This window comes from Hypanus sabinus, chromosome 8, assembly GCF_030144855.1.
Source record: "Hypanus sabinus isolate sHypSab1 chromosome 8, sHypSab1.hap1, whole genome shotgun sequence".
NCBI lineage: Eukaryota > Metazoa > Chordata > Chondrichthyes > Myliobatiformes > Dasyatidae > Hypanus > Hypanus sabinus.
Window position 1 is genome coordinate 72203475 of NC_082713.1, and position 18482 is coordinate 72221956.

Here is an 18482-nt window from a genome sequence, read left to right on the forward strand (position 1 = left end):
ACAGACTCAGCAAGATGTAATACAGTGACACGGTTCTGGCTATCATTGCTTATGTCCCAAGATTTCAGCTGATAGGCTTGTTTTTAATTATTTTAACAGCTTTCACCCGTCCATCTCGTCAGGAATTTGGAGCTATGGACCCAGGATTTACTATTCGAAGGAAGATGGAACACCTAAGAGAAGAATTGGAACAGATTAGGCAGCTTAAACAGGTAAAAACTGTGAAACAGTTTGTCCTTAACTGTTCACATTAACATGTCTTGAACTTGACAATGTTACAAAATTAGCAACTAAGTAGAATCATTTAGTTACAGAACGTTTTTTTTTAAAAGGTTAAGTCCAAAGAAATGTTAGTCTATATAGATATTGTTAAGAGTTCTATCGAAAATAGTAATTGACAAGGATAGTAAATTGATTTTTTTACATGGGGATCCAGAGTACAAGTGACAGAAATTGTTCTATAGCAAACTGAGTGCTTTTTTAACCTGAAAATCTGCAAGGGTCTTAATCAAATTATTCACTCTGATTTAGAAGGGTGAAAAGCAGTTTAATTGAAATGTTTAAGGTATTAAGGGGTGATGATCTGGTGGATGGAGAAGAAACCTTTTCAATTAGTTGAGTGGTGTGCATCTTTAAGGCCAACATACATCAATTACATAGTTGGAAATGTTTGCTCATCAAAGGTTGATGGAAGTTTTTAATTAGTTAAATTAATTTTAAAATTTTCTCAGATCTTTGTTAATCAAAGTGGTAAGGGAAATGGCGCACAGGTTTGCATACATAGCTGAGTACCTATTTGGAGGAGGACACTCTGCTTCTGTGTTTAATAGCATGACTAGAACCTCAACTCCATGTTCCCATCCATCCCGGCTTAAAAGTTTTCAAAGATTCTGCTTCCACCACTTTCGGTGGAAGCATTTCCAAGGACATAAGAAATCATTGACATAAACAAAGCCTCATCTATCTCTATCTGTTCTAAAACAGTGATCCCCGGTTCTAAATTCTTCCACAGCAAAGGAAATTTCCATGTGCATTCTGTCAAAGCCCTTCAGGACCCTTTGATTAAGACATGATGACATTGAATGGTGAACCAGACTAAGTGGCCTAATTGCTGCCTTATTCGTAGCAGATCAACTATTGTTATTCAGTTAAAATACTGTTGATCTGTACCTCATGTCTCATTAATTTAGTTATTAGTTAGATTAGTTATAATGCAGTGGAGGTTAATACATTACATAATGGCACTTCATCTGGACTAAAATTAGATTAATTGAAAATGTAGCTTATAAATGAGTGAGGTGGATAGTGTAAAGTGATAATTATCAAGATTGATATTTAATTTCATGTACACAGCATCATTTATGGAGTAGCATCAAGGGCACCAAAGTAGCATAGAGGTTAGTGCAAAACTATTACCACTCAGGGTGTCAGAGTTCGGAGTTCAACTCCAGCACCGTAGGTTTGTACATTCTCCCTGTGACTGCATAGGCTTCCTCCAGATGCTCTGATTTTCTCAATTGGTCCAAAGACATTCCAGTTAGTAGGTTAATTGGGCATTGTAAATTGTGATCAGGTTGGGGTTAAATAGGCGGGTTGCTGGGTGGTGTGGCTCATTGGGCCAGAAGGGGTTCAGCATGAATCTCAAAATAAACGCTACTCCCAGTAATTAAATGATAGCATTTGGTCAGATTTGGGAAAAGGAAGCACCAAATGATAACCCCCTCCCCCAACTTCTTAGACTGGTAAATCAGAATTCTAAGTACCATTTAAATGAAGCGCTGACAGCTGGAAGGTGAGGTTTAAATATCTGTCAGAAAAAGTGCCTTCGTATTACTGACCAAGTCCTGAAACATATATGGTGTGATTTGGCACAGGATATTAACCTTAATGAAAAAGATATTTAGCTTTGACCTCACCAATCCACTATCACAGATATACAACAGTACTCACCAGTATTAGCAGTGCCTGTGGGTATGATCTGTACTCTGAAACCTGCCTCTATTCCAGTAGTAGAACAACAGCAGCAGCTTTCAGTCAATTAAAGTGGAAAATTACCCAGGAATATCCGGTCTACACAAACCAGGATAAATTTAATCTAGGCAATAATCTAAGTAAGGTAGTGGAAGGCAATAGTGTGTTGATCTATTTAATAGAACTTATCAGTAAATATTCCGTTTTGTGTTCAGATTATTTTTGTTTCAGAACCAGTAGACTCCAAATTTCTCAACAGCTGTTGACTATATTAAAGAAAGTTAGCAAATTTAACACAATGAAATTGATTGTCCTTTACATTAAGTCAGCATTTGACTGAATGTACAGTATGACAGAGTACTGCATCAGTCATATGTCAGGAGTCTTAAAGAATGCTATCTACTTGCATGAGAATAGCTCCAAAAACACTTCTAAAGATATTCAGGAGAAAAGAAACTAGTTGGTTTGTACTTTATCCACTGCTCATTCCTTCCAATATCACTGCCACTTCTGCTTTTAAAAAAAACAGCAAAACAGCTCACCCATGCCCCTTTGGCAGAAATGGAAGGAAAGATCAGAAGTTTTGAAGACATTAATGGATTCCTCATAGTATATACCTGGTAATGCAGAAGGGGCATGTGGGCATAAACGATTGAAGTAGTCCAGGGTAAGGGCTTGCATTTTCTGTGGGCAGTTTGAGTATTCCAGACATATATTGTGCAGAAAGTAACAAAAGTCATGATTTTATTTTTTATTATGGCCACTAATTTGAATACTGCAAGCTATTGCATGTTTCACCTAACTTAAAAGTTTTCATATTCCTCCTAATCATGGATTTCTGATTGCATTTTGCTAACTTAAGCTAGAGTATTTGTGGTTCTGACTCTTGTTATGTTTGAAATGGCTACATCAACTTTCTCATGCTCCAAAGGCTTATTAGAGATAAAAATAAATAGGGAAGACGACTGAATGAAAGTAATCTCTGCCATGTTCTTTTCTATGTTTTGTGATTAAATGCTTTTAAAATGAAATAAACTTCTTTCCCACCACTTAAACAGAACCTTGAATTAAGATTAAAAGTAGTTTTACCAGAAGACATCGGCGCAGCATTAATGGATGGGGTGGTACTGTGCCATCTTGCCAATCATATTCGTCCACGATCAGTGGCCAGCATCCATGTCCCATCACCAGCCGTGGTAAGTCTACAGACAATACAAATGTTATAGCTGACATATTAATATCCATTCCACCGATATTTATATCATAGATTTCATATGTGTTAGAACTGTGAAGTAAAGTTTCTGTAAACTCATGCAAAAGGGAACTTTACATATTTCCATATTTGCTTGATGGGGCTTAAATTTACTGCTGTTTCTGATGATACAACAGATATATTTCAGAAGTATTTCATTGCTTGTAAAGCTTGCTACAATCTTCATCGGTTTTAAAATCCTTTTGTCACAATACCTTGAAACATATTTTTTGTTTAAGCTCTTTAAACTAATAGGGATATTGAAATGCTTTTTTTTTTCTTTTTTTTAAAAAAACGTTCGGCCTTTCTTTTCTCCATCTGTGCGTGTGTATGTATGTATATATTCCATACTCTTTATCGATTGACTGGGCACAGCATTGGATACTTACCCCTACCCAGCCCACTACAATTGATTTGGTAAATAGGTTCATTGTTACATATACTAAAGTTCAGTGGAAGTTCTTTGTTTTGCTTGCCATCCATGCAGATCATCTTGTCAAATAACTACATTGAGGTAATACAAAAAAAGACCAGACTGTAGAATAAAGTATTAGTTTCAGGAAAAGTGCAACATGGGGAGACAATAAGATCCAAGGCCACAGCAAAGTAAGTTGTGAAGCCAAGAATCTAAATTGTTGTGCAAGGGGATTGCTCAGTAGTCTTGTATTAGAGAGAGAGAAGCTGTCCTTCACCAAGGTGGTATGTGGTTTTAGGTGTTTCTGCAGGAGAATGCCTGGTACGGGTGGGATCTTTGACTATGTTGGCAGCTTTACCAAGACAGCAGCATGTAGACTTAGTCCATGGAGAGGGAAGCTCGATTCTGTGATGTATCCGATGCTGTTGAAGCAGTGCTGCCAGGATAATCAAGGAGACGACCCACCCAGCCCACACACTTCTTGTCCCTCTTCCCTCCAGGAGGAGGTTCAGGAGCTTGAAGGTTCGTATGGCCGGATTTGGGAACAGCTTCTTTCCAACTGTGATAAGACTGCTGAACAGATCCTGACCCGGATCTGGGCCGTACCTTCCAAATATCCGGACCTGACTTGCACTACTTTACTTTCCCTTTTCTATTTTTTTTATTTATGATTTATACTTTAAATTTTTATTATATTTACTATTGATTTGTACTCCAGGGAGTGCGAAGCACAGAATCAAATATCACTGTGATGATTGTATGCTCCAGTATCAATTGTTTGGGGACAAAAAAGTAAAGTATTAAAGTATCCACAAATCTCTGTAATTCGTTGTGGTCTCAGGCAGAACGGTTGCCAAAGTAAGCCATGATGACTGCTATTTTGGACTTTAAAATGCACAGGCACTGAATTGAGAACTCAGTCCTTGCCCACACCACAAAGAATGAAGACTCAGCAAAAAAGGTTGTTAAACCCATTAATTTTAGTTCTTTACTTTTTCATATTTTTCTTAGTAGTCTTTATCCGACTCTGTTCAAAATAATATTCCAGCTTTGCTTCAGGAAAATATTTCCTGTTGGCAATGTGTTCAAAAAATGCATCCTAAATTCTTTGTTCCCCAATTGCACATTCTGAGTCTGTGACCCACTTGCCAACCAGTTAAACTAATATTCCTCTATCTACTCTCTCTATACCATACATATTTTCATAAAACATTATATTTCTTACATTTTATTCAATTGTGTCAATTTTGGCCTACCCTGAAATCACCCTTAAGACTTGATAACGAGACCCTTTCTTAACTATTGCAGTTCTTTTTTTTTGGCACTTTAAATCTAGTCAATAAAAAGTACTACCCAACTTCATTTCACTTTCCAATATCATGCATACAGCCCTGTAAGTCACAGCTCTTCAATTTCCCTGAATGCAGTGTTGTAATTTTACAGACTGTATCTCAGTTAGTATTCAGGTATTTAAAAATTAAGACTTCTATCATAGAAATTGACTAATTGGGACAAAATTCACTAAAGCCATGCAACTTGTTCATGTTCAAGCATAATAAATTCCTTAATACTATTTTCATTATGTTTTTTGCCATCTACATTTTTAAGCTTAAGCTTGAATTACAATAATAGCATCACTCCCGACTTCAGTGAAAATGGTTTCAAAGTACTTATTATGAATCTTACCTACATCCTTTACTGAAACATAGTTTTTGTTCAGTCCTACATTTCATTATTCTCCTCTTGTTCATGTGCCAATGAAACATCTTTGATTTTGTATGACAGCACTTTGAAATATCCTTTTGCTTGTATACTTGCCCTTATAAACTTTATATACTATTTCATGCTTTCTGTTCTAGAAAACTTGTGTCTGGTATCATCTTCTCTTGTTTGTTTTTCTGTACTCTGCATCACTTTATTACCCAAGGGAGATCTAGATTTGAGAGTGCTAATCTTTTCTTTGGAAACTTAACTATGCTGAACTCCTTGTGTTGTGAACCTGACTGACCTTCCAGTAACTGTTTCCATTTTTACCAAAGCACTTAACTCAAGTAAAATTTGCCTTGCACCAAAGTTAATCTTATCTCTTATGATATTTTATTTCATTTATTGAATTTATAATTGAAATGGTTTAGTTGTAATGATCTGATCTTGAAATTATGCAAATTGATCAATATGCGGTTGACATTTGTGAACATGTTTAAATATCTGAGCTTCCTGATGTGTTATATGACACCCGAGAGACCATGGATTTGCGCCTTGGGAAGTTTCCAGGGCACAGGCCTGGCAGGGTTGTATGGGAGACCAGCAGTTGCCCATGCTGCAAGTCTCCCTATGCCGATGTTGTCCAAGGGAAGGGCAAGAGGGCCGATACACCAGTGTCATCACAGAGCAATGTGTGGTTAAGTGCCTTGCTCAAAGACACAACACACTGCCTTAGGCTCGAACTAGCGACTTTCAGATCACTAGACCAACACCTTAACCACTTGGCCACATGCCAACACTATATGACATAAGCTCTGTAAATTGGTCTCATTGAAGTTAATCACATTGACCATTGTAAAATCCAGTGTTTCCAATCTGGCATGTAGTTAAATGTGGAGATCTGAAATTGCTTATTTTCTTTGCATAAAATACGTCAGCCCAAATGATAGAAACTGCAAATAAAATTGTTGTATGCAACGATAAATAACCAAGGAAACTTGTGTAATTACTTCAAGAATGTAAGTCATTGACTTATTCCTGATAACCGTAGAGTTGTGACAGGATTTTGCCCACCATTCTCAAATACATGTTTAACCACTTTAAAGACTTAAACTACTTTGGATACCTAAACCTTCCAGGAAAGACCAAAACAAATGCCTTTTGTCAAGACTGAAAAGTGATGCATGCTGGTTTGGTTAAGTTAAGAGTCCTTTTATTGTAATAAAAGTAGGTGCAAGTTAAAAGAAAAATGAAGCTCTTCTTGTAACTACAAATTTTTGCAATAGATGCAACTAGACACTTATTCCTTAGAATTCCATGTAAAAGCAGCACTGCTGCATACTACTTCCGTTAAGATGGTGGTGTGATCAATTGCACCAGCTTTTACGGGGTCAACTGAAGGGGGGCTATTGTCTTTAAATGCATTTTTTATGATTACAAGACTCTGCTGGACACTAAGAACATTAAGTACTGCAGGTCTTTCCCATCAGTGAGTTACTTATGGGCAGAAACACTGAGGGAGCAAAAGGTGCAACTGCCTGTGTCAGAAGTGTGAAGGCGGTGTGCAGTCTAACAGCGAGTGATCATCTTAGTCACTTTTCTTGTGATTGCAAGACCCTGTTGGACATTGTTAATGTGGAATACTGCAAATCTGATTCACTGATTTGTTGGTGAACAGCAGGGGAGCTATGTGGTTGGTCACAGCAAGGGTTAGACCTCAAGCTGCAGTATCAACTATTTACAGCCGCGCAGGAAAGAGGCGTCAGAGGCGATGTGGCCTGACGTCCAAGCTGGAGTTGATGCTGATCCCAGTGCTCACTCAACAGAAGACGAGCATTATTGTTCGGTTGCAGATTACTGCAGCGTTCATGGACTGAGGGTCGTGGACTATCTGTTTTTCTGTGGGACTGTATTTCACTGATATCGTGCATGCTGAATGTGCTTTATGTTGTGCGTGATGGTTGGTATTGTGTTTTGCACCTTGGCTCCAAAGTAGCTCTTTCATTTTGCTGTAATCATGGCCGTTCATGATTGGTTGAACTTAAACTTCTTGCAGTTTGTTTTACTATGATTTCTAAAGTTAAAAGTAAACTGCAGTCTTTGCATTTTCATCCCTGTTAATGCAGTTTGTAAATACATAATTAGCTTGAATAATTGAAGTTATTTAATTCTCGAGCTTTGTTATCTTATTTTAATGGAAAGGAAATGATCAGATAAAAAAAACCTGCATGATTATGATCTAGGCCAAATATCGAAGCCAGCTGTGCAAATTTTGATAATTGCCACAGGTTTCTGCTGATCTTTAAAAAAAACAATCTGAAATTTCCTTTTAAAATGACTATCTTTAAAAACAGTATTTTTTCATGAATAAAACAATGTAGTAAAGTTCCAAACAAGTGAAAATCTGCAGATGCTGGAAATCCAAGCAACACACACAAAATACTGGAGCAACTCAGCAGGCCAGGCAGCATGTAGGAAAAGAGTACAGTCAATGTTTCAGGCTGAGACCCTTCAGCAGGACTGAAGGAAAAAAAGCTGAGGAGTAGATTTAAAAGCTTGGGGGGAGGAGGAAAGAGAAACACAAGGTGATAGGTGAAACCTGAAGGAGGAGGGATGAAGTAAAGAGCTGGGCAGTTGTTTGGTGAAAGAGATACAGAGATGGAGAAGGGGGCATGTGGTCTGATAGGAGAGAACAGAAGGCCATGGAAAAAAGAAAAAGAGGGAGGGAGCACCAGAGAGAAATGATGGATGCCCAAGGAGGTAAGGTGAGATAGAGAAAAGGGGAAAGCAGAAAGTTGGGGGATGAGGGGAGGGCAAGATGAGCTTGGTGGTGGGATCCCATTGTAGATGGTGGAATTTGCAGAGAATTAAGTGCTGACATGGAGGCTGGTGGGGAGGTAGGTGAGGAGAAAAGGGACCCTATCACGCACGTCTGCTCTCACCCCCATCCTCCTGCCACCCTACCAGGGAGAGTGTTTCTCTTGTCTTCACCTACCATCCCACCAGCCTCTGCGTCCAGCACATAATTCTGCACAACTTCCACTATACTTGTAGGCAGAACACGTGCTACACCTGCCCTTACATCTCCTCCCTGTCTATCATTCAGGGCCCTAAACAGTCCTTCCAGGTGAAGCAACACTTTAGCTGTGAGTCTGTTGGGGTCATACACTGCGTCCGGTACTCCTGGTGTGGCATCCTGTATAATGGTGATATCCAATGTATATTGGGAGACTGCTTCGCCCAGCATCTATGCTCCATCTGCCAGAAGAAGTGGGACCTCTCAGTGGCCACCCATTATAATTCAACCTCACATTCCATTCTGATAAGTCTATCCATGGCCTCCTCTATTGTTGTGTTGAGGCCACACTCGGCTTAGAGGAACAACACCTTGTATTCCATTTGGGTAGCCTCCAACCTGATGGCATGAACATCGATTTCTCAAACTTCTGGTAATACCCTGCCCCTTTCACTATTCCCCATCCCCTTTTCCTTCTCTCACCCTGCCCGCCCATAATCTCTCTCTGGTGCTCCTTCTCTTCCCCCCCTCGCCTTTTATTTCTTCCATGGCCTCTGTCCTCTTCTATCAATTTCCCCTTTCTCCAGCCCTGTATCTCTTTCACCAACTTCCCAGCTCTTCACTTCATCCCTTCTTCAGATTTCAACTATCACTGTGTTTCTCTCTTCCCTCCCCCACCTTTTAAATCTACTCCCTGGCATTCTTTCTTCAGTGCTGTGGATGGATCTCGGCCCAAAATGTCGACTGTCTTTTCCACATACACTGCCTGACCTGCTGAGTTCCTCCAGCATTTTGTGTGTATGGAGTAAAATTGCTATTGTTTCTAATCTTTTGGCTTCCACTAACTAGTATCTGGATTGTGTTTTACAGCTCATACTTTGTTGAGCACTAACAAAGTTTTTCATAACCAATGAAGTACATAGAAATTAACTAAACTAGAAAGCAATAAAGCTATGTTAGTGTCTTAACTCGGGTGTGTCTGTTAACTTAAATAATTCTTTAAACAAATCAGAAATATGACTTTTAGAAACTTTGTATTTATTTCTTTAAGCAATGCTTACTAGATGTCCTGATTTATTTTTTACAACCTTCAGTGGTCTTTCTTAGAAGAAAGCATTATCTTGACTTAGTTTTCTTTCTTTCTTCAGCCTAAACTGAGTATGGCAAAGTGCAGAAGAAATGTTGAAAATTTTCTTGAGGCTTGCAGAAAACTAGGAGTTCCAGAGGTAATATATAAATAATTGGGATCTCATATTAAATAATACTTTTAAAAGCTGTTTCAACAATGTCTGCAATGCCAAAATCCTGAAACTGATACATAGTTGTAATTGGAAGCTGACAGAGTATAATTTGAAGTTCTTGTATTAATGCCCCAGTCTTATGAAGAATAATCACATCATATCTTAAAGCATTTCATTAATCATATTTTATTTCTTGCATGCTGTAAGAGGCTATTCTGTAGCCTAGTTATTTTGATGTTTCTGATCATTCTTGGTCCTGTACATTTATGGATGTTGCTGATAGTTTCCCTCCAAACCATCGTTATGATAAATGATGACTAACAGAAGTCCATCTCTAAACATCCTGTCAAGTGATCCATAAAAATCAAATCTTCATGTACTTATTTGGTCTATGCTCTAGAAAGAGCTTTTTTTAAATTATCATAGAAATAAAAATATATTACTGTGTATGTTGGAAATTTAAAATATACAAAAAGCAGGAATATGGAACAACAGATAATGTTTTGGGTCAATTTTTTTTTGAGTCGATCATCGAGATTAACAAAACATCCATTCCAAACAAAGATATTACAACAGTCCAGTGCCATGATTTGGGTATAGAACTTAGAACACTACAGCAAAGTATAGATCCTTTGGTCCGTGATGTTGTGATGACTTCTTAGAGTATCTAAGATCAATCTAACCCTTCCCCTCCCCCCACATAGCCCTCCATGTTTCTATCATTCTTGTGCCTATCTAAGAGTCTATTAAATTTCCCCATTGTATCTGCCTCTGCCACCATCCTCACTGAGTGTTCCTTGCACCCAGCACTGTGTGTGTGCGTGCGCGCGCATAAAAAAAAAGCAACTCATCTCTGGCATCCCCACTAAACTTTTCTCCAATCACCTTAAAATTACGTCCCCTCATATTATCCCTTTCTACCCTGGGACAAAGCCTCCAGCTATCCACTTGATCTATGCCTCTTATCAACTTGTACTCCTCTAACTCGTCCTCTATTGCTCCAAAGAGAAAAGCCCTGCTCACTCAATCTATCCTCATAAGACATGCTGTCTAATCCAGGCAGCATTCTGGTAAATTTCCTTTGCATCCTATCTAAAGCTTCCACATCTTTACAATAATGAGTTGACCAGAACACAATATTCCAAGCATGGCTTGATCAGCTTTTAGAGCAGCTCTTGAATTCAATCCCACAACTACTCAAGGTGAATGCATCATATGCCGCCTTAACCTCCTTATCAGCTTATGTGGCAACTTTGAGGGATCTATGGATGTGAACCCCAAAATCCCTCTGTTCTTCCACACTGCTAAGATTCCTACCATTAAACCTGTACAGGACTCTGCCTTCAAATTCGACTTTCCAAAATGAAACACTTCACACTTCCCCATATTGATGTTCATCTGTCTCTTCTCAGCCCAGCTCTACACCTATGTCCCATTGCAACCTACAACAAACCTCCACACTATCCACAAGTCCAACAGCGTTCATGTCAACTGCAAACTTATTAACTCACCCTTCCAATTCCTTAACTAAGTCATGTATAAAAAATCGTAAAGACTAGGGGTCCCAGGACAGATCCCTATGAAACACCACTGGTTACTGTTTTTCCAGGCAGAAAATGCTCCTTCTACTACCACTTTCTGCCTTCTATGGCCAAGCCATCTCTGAATCCACACAGTGAAATTTCCATGGATCATGACTTTCTGAATAAGTCTACCATAGGGGAATCTTGTATGGCTTACTAAAATACATCTACACCACACACTCTGCTCTGCCTTCATTAATGTGCTTTGTCACATCCTCAAAGAGTTCAATCAGGCTTGTGAGGGAAGACCTACTCCTCTCAAAGCTGTGCTGACTATCTGTAATCAGACTGTTTTTCCAAATGCCTGTAAGTCCTGTCTCTAGGAATCTTCTCTAATAATTTGCCCACCACTGAAGTAGGACTCATTAGTCTTATCATTTCCAAGAGTTATCTCTATTCCCTTTCGTGAATAAACAAATAAAAGTTGCCACCCTCCATTATCTGGTGATAAGCTTTGATCCTCAATGGCCACAGGAATAGTAGCAAAGGCCAGCAATCTCTTCCCTTGTTTCCCATAGTAACATGAGATGTATCCCCTCCCAGCCCCAGGGACGTGTCCATCTAAAGTTTCTGAAAAGTTCCAGCACATCCTTTCAAAACAACATTATGTTCTGGCTACATCAGCCTATTTACACTGTCCTCACAAACATCCAGGTTCCTTTCACTGGTGAATTTATGTATGCTAGTATTTATAACACTTCTTCCTGATGCAAATATGTTCTAGAATTTTACTGTACCTCTCCCCTGCACCTCAATCCTACACAACCTTTCCAGGTGAATACTATTGAGCAGTACTCATTTAGGACCCACTCATATCCCCTGTCTCCACCCATAGAATTCCTCAGTGGTACCTGAAAAAACCTACTCTTTACCTAGTTACTCTCTTGTTTCTATTTTCCTTAAGAATTTTTGGGATTTACCTTAATCCCACTTGCTAAAGTCATTTCACGTGCCCTTTTTGCCTTTTATATTCCTAAATGTTCTCTTTTATCCCTTTATAAACTTCAAAGGACTTGTTTGATAGCTTTGTTTTAACTTAGCTATTCTTCCTCCTTTTTCTTGATCAAATCTTGCCATGGTTTTAGGCGTTGGTATTGCAGAAGCCTGGGAAAAACTGCATTGCTTCTGGTAGTGCTGCTATTTGCAGTTATGGAATGCTTTTTTGGGGAGGGAGAGAATGTTTTAGTGGAACAAAAACAGAAATGTTTGGAAAACTCAGCAGGACAGGTAACGTCTGTGGGAAGAAAATCAGTTAATACTTCCAGTTGACCTGAAATGTTAGCTCAGGGGTCGGCAACCTTTACCACTGAAAGAGCCATATGGACCCATTTCCCACAGAAAAAACACTGGGAGCCACAAAACCCGGTTGACATTTAAAATGAAATAACACTGCATACAATGTTTTTTTTGCCTTTATGCTATGTATAAACAAACTATAATGTGTTGCATTTATGAAATTGATGAACTCCTGCAGAGAAAACGAAATTACATTTCTGCATGCAACAAAAACATTTTGAACTCCGAATAAAAGATGTTGGGTTGCTAGCTAGCCTACCTTGGATCGAAAAATTAAAAGAAATCGCGCACTGGTGTCAGGCATTGGCAGTGGTGACGTATATTAATAGCGATAAAAAACACGTTGTAGCGGTGTGCTACACGCAGCGCTAAAATAACGACACTGCAGTCAAAGATAACTTTATTCGAACTAAACAGCCTTGCTTTAAAGCCTCCCTCAACCCGACCCCCCCCCCCCCCCCCGTGGGCGCGGATGCTCCAAAAGACACGTACTCACAAACCCCCGTAGGCTATCTCCCTTAGCCGGAACGGTGGCTAATTGTGAGCCGGTTCGGATGTGCCAGGAAATGGGCTTGCCACAACGTTTTATTTAGATTGTACAAGATCACCATAATCTTCAAATTTCGAATTACATTTTAAAAACTAACAAACCACGGGGAGCCACAGCACAGAGATGAAAGAGCCGCATGTGGCTCCGGAGCCGTGGGTTGCCGACCCCTGTGTTAGCTGCTGCTCCCTTCAGAGATCCTGCCTGACCTGCTGGAATTTTCAAGCATTTTTTGTTTATATTTCAGATTTTAAGCTTTAATAGTGTCTGGAATAGATTTATTACCGAATCTATAAATCATTTCAAAATGAGTGTGTTGAAAATTTGTGCTCACTGAAAATAAGTAAAGCCTTGGATTTGAATGCTGAAAGTCTGTGAAAGTGACTTTTTTTAAAAAAAAAGAAATTGTCTTTTCTTTTTTTAAAAAAGCACCTTTTAATGAGCAGTTAATGTGAATAGTACATGGAACAAGACAGCACAAGAACAGTTAGTTTGGCTCACTAAAGCTGTGTTGACCATGATACCAACTTTAAGCAAATACCACCTGCCTGCATTTGGTTTATATCCTCCATTCCCTGCTGGTAATGTGTCTGTCAAATCTTTGACTATTGGCATGAACAATTTAAGTTCAAAATAGGCAAAATTGCATTGGAATATATCAAATTGAATTTTTAATTTGAAAGAGTAACCAACTGAGTCTACTTCTGTTTGTTTTTTAAGGATAAACTTTGTCTGCCTCATCATATATTGGAAGAACGTGGATTGGTGAAAGTGGGTTCAACAGTTCAAGCTCTACTTGAATTACCTACATCTAAACATACGCAGTTATCTGCTGTGTAATTGATGTTTCAGTTCTTGGCCACTTATATAGTTAACACATTCATAATTTCTGTTGTCTAGTGAAGTCCAAACAAGGCTATATTCAAAACTCGTGCTGTGGCAATAACATTTAACTTGGCACTTTTCTTTTTAAAACAAAATTCAGTCTCATAAATTTCACTGTTTAAACAGTAACTTGTATAAAATAGCAGTGTTTGTCTGCCTGGGCAGATAATTTCACCCAACTTGCCATAGCTACCATACCATAAAGAACAAGTTACTTGGTCTTTGCACAATGTCCATAAACCAGATGCTCCTTCCACCAATATTTAAAAAGTGAATACATTATTGTGACCTCATCCATTTAAATGTTCATACTGTTAGGAAGTTCTGCTCCCTCTAGATGTACAAAATTTTTTGTTCATTTAACCCACTCTTGCAGAAAAATCTTATTTGGTGCCATAAAGATCTTTGAATCAGTTTTTTGTATAATCTGACCACCACATGTTGCCTTCCTATTTGTGATTTTTATCTAGATATGTAAGTTGATCAATTTTAAATTCAGTTGTTACTCCATGTTTTTTTAAGAGCTACTGGATTTTTCTACCCTTTTTGGCTACCATTTCATGGAGAACTAATATAAATTTATTGCCAAGAAACTTTTCAGTTTTAAACATTATTGACTTTATAATTTCCTTGAGAAATGTCAGGTTTGCTTATACTGGTTAAGACTGGCTAACACCAAAGGGTTGGAAGCATTCTTGGCTTCCATGTTGTGTGATGGGTTTCTTCAAACCGAGGAAAACTTCAATAATTAATTCAGTAAAACTGCCTGCAATTCCTAAATTAAGAATTGTGCAAAGCTACAGGAGACATGAAACGTTCTTATAAACTTGTATATCTGATCATTGCACAGAAAAGGACTTTTGGACAATATGATATGGTGTTGGATGCTAAGCTATGAGCAGATGCTAAACTCTGACCGTTGGCATTAATTGAGATAATAGACAGTCTTAAACAAACCTTTCAGCTTGTAGCAAGCCATTTGCTGGTTAACCAAGGCATCATTCAAAACTGCATGTGCTCTTCATTTTTTTTTCTATTTTTATATCAATAAGTTTGAAGACTGCCTGTAGTAAATTTTATTACTGACCTTTTCAACCTTTTTCATAAAGAGAGCATCTAATCTTGTTAGTAAATGTTTTTAGACAGTGCTCTTTGGTTTGAAATCCACATGTAAGGAAAACTGATTACTAATAAACACTAACAGGGTGATTACAAGTGGTTACAATTAAGTCCAAGTTTCCGTAGTGAAACTTTTCCTCTTTAAAGCCTAGTACATTGCAAGATTATGGTAATCTATTATGAACAAAGTACCTTTTGAACAAGCATTTGCTTATTTTTTAAATATGTAGATACTCCATGTGATTTTAGTATTTACCTTCTGGACATAATTTAGAGCCTTCACTGAATCCAGTTGCACCACTCGGGATTTAGGAGTGTAAAAGTTAAAATCCAGGCAAGATATGAGATTCATCTACTAAAACTGAGACAAAAGCAACCTAAAGTAACAAGGTGTACAAAAAAGGAAGGTACAGTTGTCAAAAAATGTTTAGACAATTATTTGTTTATCACTTAGCATCATAACACAGCCCATTGACCATTGAGGATAATTGCTGAACAAGTTTTATTTTAAAAAAACATATTTTGGAATACTGTCTGTTGGTTCAAAGTTTGACTAGAAAGCTTTGATTTGCAATAATTATATTGATTTGTCATGTTAAATTTAATCATCCTCAGTTTTGATTTATTTATTGTCAAATGTAATATGTTTCATGTTCTGATATGGAAGTAAGCCATTCAGTATATAGTGGCTCTCAGAACAACCACATCAATCCCTTACTCTAACTTGCTTCCCTGTAACCTATTCTCTGCCATGTCCATTTACTCCTCACCTTGTCCAATTTCCCTACAATTCGTCTATATTAGATCATTTGCAATAGTTAATTAACATGCCAATCAACATGTCTTTCCAATACGGGAGAAAATGTCATCTCTCGGAGAACAGATATCCATGTCTTTAAGAACATAAATACTCTGCATAGCACTGGATGTCAGAATTGAGTCTGGGCTACTAGAGTTATCTGTTCCATCGCTGTGACCCCTCCCCAGCTGTACCGTCACCACCTTTGTGCTGAGCTGATATTGAACTTTTCCCTTCTGTTTACTGAGATGAAGGTATGAGTTTATGTCATCCAGCCATCTCACTAAAAGTTAATTAGTACCGTTTAGAGTCTAGATTTTTGAAAGTAAAATACCCACATGGCTCCACATCAGAGCAAGATGCGTTCTGTAGTAATGACAATGAGCCTACTCCAGAACTGGACTGATTTATTAATCTAGTGGGGTCTGACCAGGGTCCTATATAGCTGCAACATTACCTCTCAGCTCCTAAACTCAGTTCCATGATTGATGAAGACCAATACAACATACGCCTTCTTAACCACAGAGTCAACCTGTGCAGCTGCTTTGAGTGTCCTATGGATTCAGACCCCAAATTCCCTCTGATTCTCCACACTGCCAAGAGTCTTACCATTAATACTGTATTCTGCCATCATATTTGACCTACCAAAATGAACCACTTCACATTTATCTGGGTTGAACTCCATCTGCCACTTCCTCAGGCCAGTTTTGCATCCTATCAGTGTCTCTCTGTAACCCCTGACAGCCGTCCACACTATCCACAACACCTTCACCCTTTGTGTCATCAGCAAACTTACTAACCCATCCCTACACTTCCTCATCCAGGTCATTTATAAAAATCATGAAGAATAAGGGTCCCAGAATAGATCCCTTGAGGCACTCCACTGGTGACCGACCTCTATGCAGAATATGACCCATCTATAATCACTCTTTGTCTTTTTGTGGGCAAGCCAGTTCTGGATCCACAAAACAATGTCCCCTTGGATCCCATGCCTCCTTACTTTCTCAATAAGCCTTGCATGGGGTACCTTATCAAATACCTTGCTGAAATGTATACACTACATCTACTGCTCCACCTTCATCAATGTGTTTAGTCACATCCTCAAAAAATTCAATCAGCCTCATAAGGCACGACCTGCCCTTGACAAAGTCATGCTGACTACTCCTAATCATATTATACCTCTCCAAATGTTCATAAATCCTGCCTCTCAGGATCTTCTCTATCAACTTACCAACCACCGAAGTAAGACTCACTGGTCTATAATTTCCTGGGCTATCTCTACTCCCTTTCTTGAATAAAGGAACAACATCAGCAACCCTCCAATCCTCCAGAACCTCTCCAGTCCCCATTGATGATGCAAAGATCATTGCCAGAGGCTCAGCAATCTCCTCTCTCGCCTCCCACAGTGGCCTGGGGTACATCTCATCTGGTCCCAGTGACTTATCCAACTTGATGCTTTCCAAAAGCTCTAGCACATCCTCTTTAATATCTACATGTTCAAGCCTTTCAGTCTGCTGCAAGTCTGAAAATCATGGTTGATCTACCTCAGAACAATCCTCCCGCACTATCCCCAGATCTCTTGAAATCAAGCCACAAATTGATGCCTATTCTGAATGAACTCTGAACCTCCGCATTTCATTCTGGTAGAGACTTCCAATGATTAAACTACCTTTGAATTAAGAAGTTTTCATTTCAGTTCTAGGCTCTACACTCAGAAAAATCCACCCTGTTTAATCCTGTAATACTTAGTAAATTTCAATGTCATCTTTAATTTTTTTTCTAAGCTGAAAATACAAGCCATTTCCAATTGATTTCCCATTCCCATTCTCACTTGTTGATCCATAGTCACCTCTACTGCCATAACGCCAAACTCGGGCTGGAAGAGCAGCACTTCATATTTCAACAAATAGAATGAACGTCAATTTCTCTGACTTCTGGGAATTCCTCCTTCTCTCGTTCTCTTTTTTCCATTCCCCATTCTAGTTTCCATCTTAACTGCCCATCATCTCCTTCCCTTTCATCCATTGTCCACAGTCCTATCCTAATCATTTTTTTCTTCAGCCCTTCTTTCATCTACCCTCTCCCTGTTTCTTATTTCACCTCCTCCTCCCACCCACACCATTTGATTTGAGCTTATGTCCCTTTCCTTTCCAGTACTGATGATGAGTCTCAGCCCAAAATCAACAATTTATTCCCTTCCATTGATGCTGTTTGACTTCTTCACTTCCTCCATCATTTTGTGTGTGTTGAACACAAGCCAGGTCTGTTTAATTCTACAAGCCAGGGATCAATTTAATGAATTGTCATTACACTTCTGTGACAAGTATAAAACCTCTTTTGGGATAAGGAAATCAGCAGTAGATTTTGGATATTATTTGCCAGTTATACATTGTAGGTTAGTGTTATTTCATCATGGGATAAAATTTGAATGGAATATCACCCAAAAAAACACATGTGCTTTAAAATATTTAACTTTTTCATCACTTTTGTGAAACAGCATATTGCAGAAATGCTTTTGTCAGAGTGGGAAAGCAGTTAGATTAACTATCCTATGAAATAGTGAGCAGGAATGATAAGGTAAGCACATGTTTAGTTTTTTGTATGCATGACTGAGAAACACAAATCACAAACATTTAGCCCAGGAAGATTATTTT

General features: G+C 38.5%; 1 protein-coding gene across 3 annotated transcripts in view; it reads left to right on the plus strand.

Annotated features, from left to right (window-relative positions):
• Positions 1-18229, plus strand: part of lrch2 (leucine-rich repeats and calponin homology (CH) domain containing 2) — a 180439-nt gene extending 162210 nt beyond the window's left edge. For all 3 annotated transcript variants that reach the window (XM_059977329.1, XM_059977330.1, XM_059977331.1), the window contains 4 exons: positions 100-212; positions 3030-3167; positions 9507-9584; positions 13746-18229. In XM_059977329.1, coding sequence (XP_059833312.1) covers positions 100-212; positions 3030-3167; positions 9507-9584; positions 13746-13865 — 449 coding nt within the window. In that variant the 3' untranslated portion in view covers positions 13866-18229. The remainder of the gene's footprint in view (positions 1-99; positions 213-3029; positions 3168-9506; positions 9585-13745) is intronic.
• The last annotated feature ends 253 nt before the right edge of the window (positions 18230-18482 follow it).